The 7,528-nt window shown below is 33.3% G+C and overlaps 1 protein-coding gene across 1 annotated transcript in view; it reads right to left on the reverse strand.

Annotated features, from left to right (window-relative positions):
* LOC149787178 (C-type lectin lectoxin-Enh5-like) overlaps positions 1-7,172 on the reverse strand; it is a 7,507-nt gene extending 335 nt beyond the window's left edge. Inside the window, exons 1-4 of the mRNA XM_089978353.1 lie at positions 7,051-7,172; positions 5,278-5,520; positions 4,611-4,778; positions 1-1,619 (exon numbers count right to left, since the gene is read on the reverse strand). The exon at positions 1-1,619 is cut by the window's left edge and continues 335 nt beyond it. Of these exons, the coding sequence (XP_089834479.1) occupies positions 1,375-1,619; positions 4,611-4,778; positions 5,278-5,520; positions 7,051-7,135 (741 nt within the window). The 5' untranslated portion in view covers positions 7,136-7,172 and the 3' untranslated portion in view covers positions 1-1,374. The remainder of the gene's footprint in view (positions 1,620-4,610; positions 4,779-5,277; positions 5,521-7,050) is intronic.
* Between the last annotated feature and the right edge of the window lie 356 nt (positions 7,173-7,528).

The raw sequence follows: 7,528 nt of genomic DNA on the forward strand, positions 1-7,528 counted from the left end.
GCCACAAAATAACGTCTACATGCGTGGATGAGTATCTAAGTATGTAATTTATTCAACGGAAGATGTCACTCTGCAAACTCAAGTTACATTATTGAAGAGAATCACTACAATGCATGCTGTAACACAAGAAACATCAAACAAATGCATGAAAATATTTAAAGACAAAATATAAATTTAAGATGCAGCTCTTTAATTTCAACAGAAATGTAAATTGTTATTATGCAACATCATATTTAGGACTCTAAAATCACGTTTTGAAAAGCAAAGTTTATTCTAATTTTGCTAAATCATTCCTCCTTAATTTCAGCTTTGATGAAAAAAACAGCAATGAATGTAAATGTGTCAATCATTTAATGGTGGATATATTGTTAATAGGTATTTCTTATTAAAATGGTAAATGGATCTGTTTGGGTTTTAATTGCAGTAATTGTAATTAAAATTGTTCTTTAGTACTATGTCCAATAAATGTTCAACCCACCAAGTCGTCCTAATTAGCATTCTGCCGTTGTGGAGTTTCTTTATCAATATGCATTGTTTTCGCCAACATGGAATGCACCGAATTTTTCATGGTTGTGATTTTTTAGCAGAGAAAGGTTAGGATTCGGGTGCTGGAGAATAAACCGTTTCCACGTGTCTGAGCTGAATGCTGAAGTCTGATTCTCGTGAAGAAGGATTCATACAAAATAAACGGTACTCTTTTTCCATTACATAAACGCTCATTAATTGGCTTTGTCCACTCTCACTTAACTTCATACATGGGGCATACTATGTAATTCACTTTATAAATATTAACCAGTATAACTAAAATAGTCGATGTTTCTGACTCTTTCATTTAGGACACCAGTGGATATTAGTTTAGTAGGTATGTCGCCAGGTTTAGCACATGATAGACTATACACAGAGGTCAGTATATCTGGTGGAGGAAGAACCCAGGAAACCTCTGGGAAGAACCTCCAACCATGAAAATGCTACTGATAAGCTTTCTTACATACCCACGCTTGCCGGGCCGAGACTCAAACTCACGTGGACAGAAGTGGGGCGTCGTTTATCTGCTAAGGACGAAAGCCTTAGACCACTCGGCCAATTAGGACTGTATCTTCCAGAGAAGAACGACATTTTCAGCCAAATCAGTATAACTGAATCAAAAGTAGTATTTATATTAAGATTGTAATTGATCAAAGCTGGCCAGTTATGTTTGAATTTTTTTATATACACATCCTGGCATCTTCAGGAAATATGAAACATAGATAATATGCAAATATAAAATTGATCTCACAAATATGACAAACAATTCAATAATATCAACTTATTAGATAATAAAAAAAAACAATCTGGTTTTAAACTCTTATTTTATCTATCGGGTATATGGGATTTCTATTGCGAGTACTTAATGAGCTTCTGACAAACAAAAGTTCTCGCACTGCTGCACTTTACGTCATAAGATATTAAATTAATTGTCATCACGCAAGTTTCAGTGTCTAAAGGGTTATTGGGTTCTCCGACTCCCCATTTGATATAGGAAGCAACTTGTCCGTTCCACCACTTCCATTCTCGGTTCACAGCTATGGCTCGAAGTCCAATAAATACATGAGTCCCTGCTTGTAAGGTATTTCTGATAACTATAAGAATAAAATAATTCAGTCAGATTGAATTACATACAAGTTGGATTTAATATGCGCACTTATGACAATGGCTGAAAGAAGCACAATTATAAATAAACGATATATAAAATAAAATCAGAAAAGCGGTATATGATTTCACTTATAATAATTTTGACCTTTATATGACCTTGACCTTTCCATACTTTCCGAAATCAAAGTTAAAAGAAACGTTGTATTACCAGCAGGTACTACGTATGGTTCTTCAGCAAGCGTCTTTTATAAAAGGCTCAGTTTTCAGTTGTCATAATTTCAAGGTCAAGGAATAATTAAAAGTTTGATTTGCTTAACAGGTTCTTTCGCTTTCCCAGGATACTTGATTAGATTAGAAATGACTTACACTCCACCATATCCGACATCAATCCATGTTCTTGTATTGAACTGGTAACCCGGAGTTTAAATTTCATGGAAGCTGTCCTTTTACTGTGGGTTTATTCTGTGGAACGAGGGTCATAAACTGTATCGTCCATCATATCGATTTAATGAGATAATTATTTTTGTACTTACCACAGATTGCAGTTGAATATGTATTGCATCCTTGTTTCCTTATTTGTTTGAGGAGGGTTTGGTAACAATTACAATTCTACAGGATCAAATTCCAACATACAAAAATGTAATACACGTTAGATTTCAAAGCATTATTATAAATGCTTCAATAAAAACACAAAGCCAACTCAATGTCAAAGTCTAAAAGCGTGCTGCAGTTCTGAAGAAGTCGACCGCATTTAGCTTAGATTTCAACAATCGCATTGTTTTCAAAACAAACGTCTTGCGAAAAGCAATGCAGAAAATATGGAAGAAACAACATGTATCATACATTATTGATAGTTACTAAATTATTTATCAGTTTCTTATTAAAAGAAGCAATCGCTCGAGTGTAGGTGCAGAAGTCACTTGAGTGCTCGTGCAAAGAGTTTGACATGAAACTTATACAAATGCAATAGGTTCCGATACCTGCGACATTTGCTCGATCCTTTATTGGCATTAATTAAACTCTCCAAACTGTTTTGATTATATCGGTATTATTCTAGATATGGTCATTTTAATATAACTATGCATTGTTATGTATCTCTATATTGTGTGCTTAACTTTTGCCCATCGTTGTAGATTGTACTTTAAGATAACAGTCATTGTAAATAGAATGCTTACTCAGCAACTCTTCAAGGTGAATCATGTTTACAATAAGACTAGGTTTGTCCATTGAAAATGTGTTATATTATTTTTGGTCAAATGTAAAAGGTCATACATATCGACTTAATAAACAACTAATTCGATCCAATCGCATAATTCATTTCTGATCACATTTTACAGTTGTGTTCCGATATTATTTGAGAAGAATCATTTATGTATATTATTCATTATTACTAAGTGCTCATTGACATGTGATTAACAGAATATTTCGGAAGTATCGTGGACTCATTGAGCGGTGCCATGCTGGATTGCATCCTTGTGGTATTTCAGGACGTTCAAAAATATTGGAATTCATTCGGAACACTCTTTATTTTCGGAACATTATATGCATTTTTACTTGTGATGGAATATTTAGTGTATTGTTTGTGGGATTTTCTTGACAAAACTGTATATGTCTCTTGAATTTTCAATTCGTTTTGTATAGAAATAAACAACTGTTTGATTTTACTTAAACTATTTGTTTCACTTTTTTTCTGATACATACATTTAAGACCAACAGTCTTAACAGTATCAAGATATGCAAGCATCTTCCCTGCTTGGTATAAAAGTTTCAATGTATTCTTGTCATTTTAACTTTGTTAAAAAGTAGAACCGCTAATAGAAGTGACTGGATAATAAAGGGTCCAATAATAGTACGTGTTTCATAAACGTAACAGTAAATAAGTAATTGGTATCACTTCATAGACATTTCAGATGTTAAAGAGCAAATTGAGTAGAAACAATAGTTGATAATGATTGTATCAAGCAGATGGATAACTCATTAAGTCGCCGTTTAACACTGATAAATACTTATATACTTCAGCTTGGACTGCAGAATGTCTTTGGCTGTATCATACGGAATGTCTTTGACTGTATCATACGGAATGTCTTTGGCTGTATCATACGGAATGTCTTTGGCTGTATCATACGGAATGTCTTTGGCTGTACCATACGGAATGTCTTTGACTGTGCCATGATTTCATTGGTTGTAACATACAGAATGTCGTTGATTGTACCATACAAAATATTATTGATTGTACCATACATAATATTTTTTATTGTATCATAAATAAAGGTTTTGGTTGTACCGTACAAAATCTCTTTGATTGTACCATAATGAATGTTTTTGATTGTACCATATATAATGTCTTTGATTGTAATATACAGAATGTCTTTGTTTGTACCATACTGAATCTGTTTGATTCTACCATATATGTTGTCTTTCAATGTATCGTATATATTGTTTTTGTTTTATCGTACATAATGTATTTGATGGTGCCATGCAAAATGTATTTTATTACACTGCACAATGTCTTTTTATGAAATATGCACAATGTCCCTTGATTGTATTGCATAATGTATTTGATTGTACCTTACAAAACGTGTTTGAGTGTACAATACGTAATGCTTTTGTACCATATATAATGCCTCTGATTTACAAATAAAATGCCTTTGTACCGTACAGATGTTACTTTCGTGATATGCAAATTAGTGTAATTTATGGATATGTGCACATTGAAATAAGTAGAATATATGGGGACCAGGTTTGTCCGCATGAGGGAATGATCAGGATATCTGGCGTCAAGTTAATCGATATTTTGCTTTATGTAACTTGCACTTCTAAATATAAATGCATTGGGTTTGTGTACAATATAGACCGTTAAATTCGACTCAAAGCACGAGCGTGTTACAGTTTACCTGAATGCCTGAATTGCCTTTTGTCGTCGACGACCATGATTAATATGTTCTGGGATATATATATATATATATATATATATATACCTTTCTGGATGGTATCAAACTCAATCTGATTTTTTATGATCAGCAATTTAGCTCCCTCCGCTTCGCATGTAGCCATGGCGTCGTCGAACGTTTTGTTTTCTGCATGAAATTTGTAGCACAAACCCAGAGTCTGATTAAAGATATAGTGTCCGTCACAATGTTGAGGCTCTATAAATTAATGAATCAGGAAAGTAAACAAGCAAAGAAAGTGTTCTACATGTGTCAGTGTAAGTGAAAAATATGGTAATGACTTATTATCACTGGAAATATCCACGTATAAGGCATATTTTGTAATAATATATTATTACATCAGCACATCAATCGTATCATTAAATAATATTTACAAGTTTCTACCTTTTAGACTGGCCATAATGTTTAGTCAAGAGTGTCAAACCGTCCATAGATTGTATGGATCCGACATGACCTATCGTCTACAAAAGATGAAAAGTAGGCATGAAACCACGAACACTAAGGAATCATATATTGGACAGTTGGCCGAAGTACAATAAAAAATATTGCTTTAGTTACATTAGACTGTAATGAATCTACTAGTGCAGTATTGACAAAAGAAATGTTATGTTAATTATATTTTACTGTAATGAAACTACTAGTGAAGTATTTTCATAAGAGATGCTATTTTAATTATATTTCACTGATATGAACTTACTAGTATAGTATTGCCACCCTTTCTGCGTTGTTTGACCAGAGGGGAGCCCACGTTTGTATGACTGCGTTCCCAAACACAGCTGCAGTGAGGGATGATGGAAGAAGGACATACAAGATGGATCCTGGGTGCACCACATGGTACAATCTATCAATGGGCAGTCATTTTTCTCCCACAATGTAACAGATGTGTCCAGGTTATTCTCTGAATCGTTGTCCTGATCCCAAGTACTACATCTAGAGACAACTATGGAAGAGATTGAACATGCTTGTATGTACGTATGTATGTATGTATGTATGTATGTATGTATGTATGTATGTATGTATGTATACGACTAGAGAGATAGGCTGGTATATATAGTTCGTTGTCGCGTTGGTAAGCAAAGATAATGCACATAATTTTCAGCAATCAATAAAACATTTTAGGAAACAGTTGACTCCGGTTTTATAAGTAAGGTAACGTTTTAGAGAAAAACTCCTAACTGCGATGACGAATTCTTGTTCTCTGTTGAGACACAATATTTCTGGTATTTCTAAGAATCTATGCAGATTTAGCCACATAACATTATTTATTTGCTCATCCTCGCGAAATGTGTGAACATATCAACACGCCCACAAACAGTGTATCTAAGTGTGTCCCCTGAAATCCCTCAGAACCCTCAGACAACCACAAACCAAAAGAAAGAAAAATACAAATAAGGAACACTGGAGAGGTAAAGAAGACAATGAAAATGTTGAACTAAATACACGAATTAGTAAATCTGTGACTATATCAATAAATGTAAACTATATGAAGTATTATCTATAATACATATGATGCTAATAAACCTTTTTCATTTCTTGATATGCAGTAAAAACGTTTCATGTTAAAATAATACCAGACACATCTGCATTAAAGGATGGTGGATGAAGACCATTCAGACACATTAGGCTAACAATAAGATGCATCGTTTTATCAACAGTCAGGAAGTTTGATTTACTGGAACCAGATATATCAATACAGTATTTTCAAGTTGTGGGTTAATGGATATTAATATGTGAAATTCTTGCACAGTTTCCAGAATATCTAGAGAAGTGGTAGATGATTTAAAATAGGGAAATGTGAACATAATTGTAATATATTGAAAGAATTGAACTGTTCCAGTTGCATAATGATATTAGCATAATTTGAAAACTTTAATGTTGTTCCGACTTTTAAAGTCTTTCAAGACTTATGATCCGACAAAAATCTACAATTCGACATGTAAGGTTTCATTGTAAGATATAAGATCTACAGTGAAACATCTAATCTTTTAGCTTGAACATTATGATACACATATGGTTGAAAACCTCGAAATAAACTGACAAAAAGCGTCATTAAAAACTTGGCTAAGTACCAGTGATATATTTCAAACATTCATAGATATACATTATTTGAAAGGCATGGCACGTATTAAAGTTACGGGATTTTAAGATATAAGACGACACTCTTTATGTCAAAAGATGAATTTTGGCATGTGAAATACAGTGTCACAAGTCTTTAACGTTCGATATACAAGTATCCTTATATGTTTTGATGACCGCATTTAAAAATTACCAGTGAGGTGGGAAGCAATTATATAAAATGTAAATCTAATTATGATAATTGAAGTTAACACTTCATCTTTTGCTATTGATATATATTTGAGATACAATTAAAATTTAAGCTGCCCTCACCAGCTTCCCAACTGGATACATCCACAAGAAATTCTCTCTTTGAAATTTAATGTACTTTATTTTATATCATGAAAATACTTACCCTGAGCAAATGAGCCAACTGTGGAACACAATAAGACGAAGGCACATAGACTGCAGGTTCTTGTCATTTTCAAGGAAGGAATCATGATGGGACTATAGAAAGGTAAAATATTTGAATGGTTCCAAACTTCCAACTGTCCTCTTTCCCTATGCCCAAAGAATACAGTAAATAGTTACAAGAATCTGATATCAGAGAGCTGATTTAGAGTAGTTTAAATAGTTATAAAACAGATTGAAGCATGACAAGATTCATTGTTAGTATTACTGATTAATCGGTGAACAATATTTCTCTTCTAAAGCGAACGCTATTGGTGGCGGAGGGATGGTTTTCATTGGCTTCTTTAAATTACCTAATGTATCGTCAATCAAATTATCATGAAATCACTTTGCACTATATCGGTAGATGTGATGAGTAAGTTCTGAAAACAATTGAAATGAGCTTGACGTATTTTTAAATTTTGTTCAATCTTCTATTTCAC

This window comes from Sinohyriopsis cumingii, chromosome 12 (genome assembly GCF_028554795.1).
Source record: "Sinohyriopsis cumingii isolate HCF-2022 chromosome 12, ASM2855479v2, whole genome shotgun sequence".
NCBI classification, from domain to species: domain Eukaryota; kingdom Metazoa; phylum Mollusca; class Bivalvia; order Unionida; family Unionidae; genus Sinohyriopsis; species Sinohyriopsis cumingii.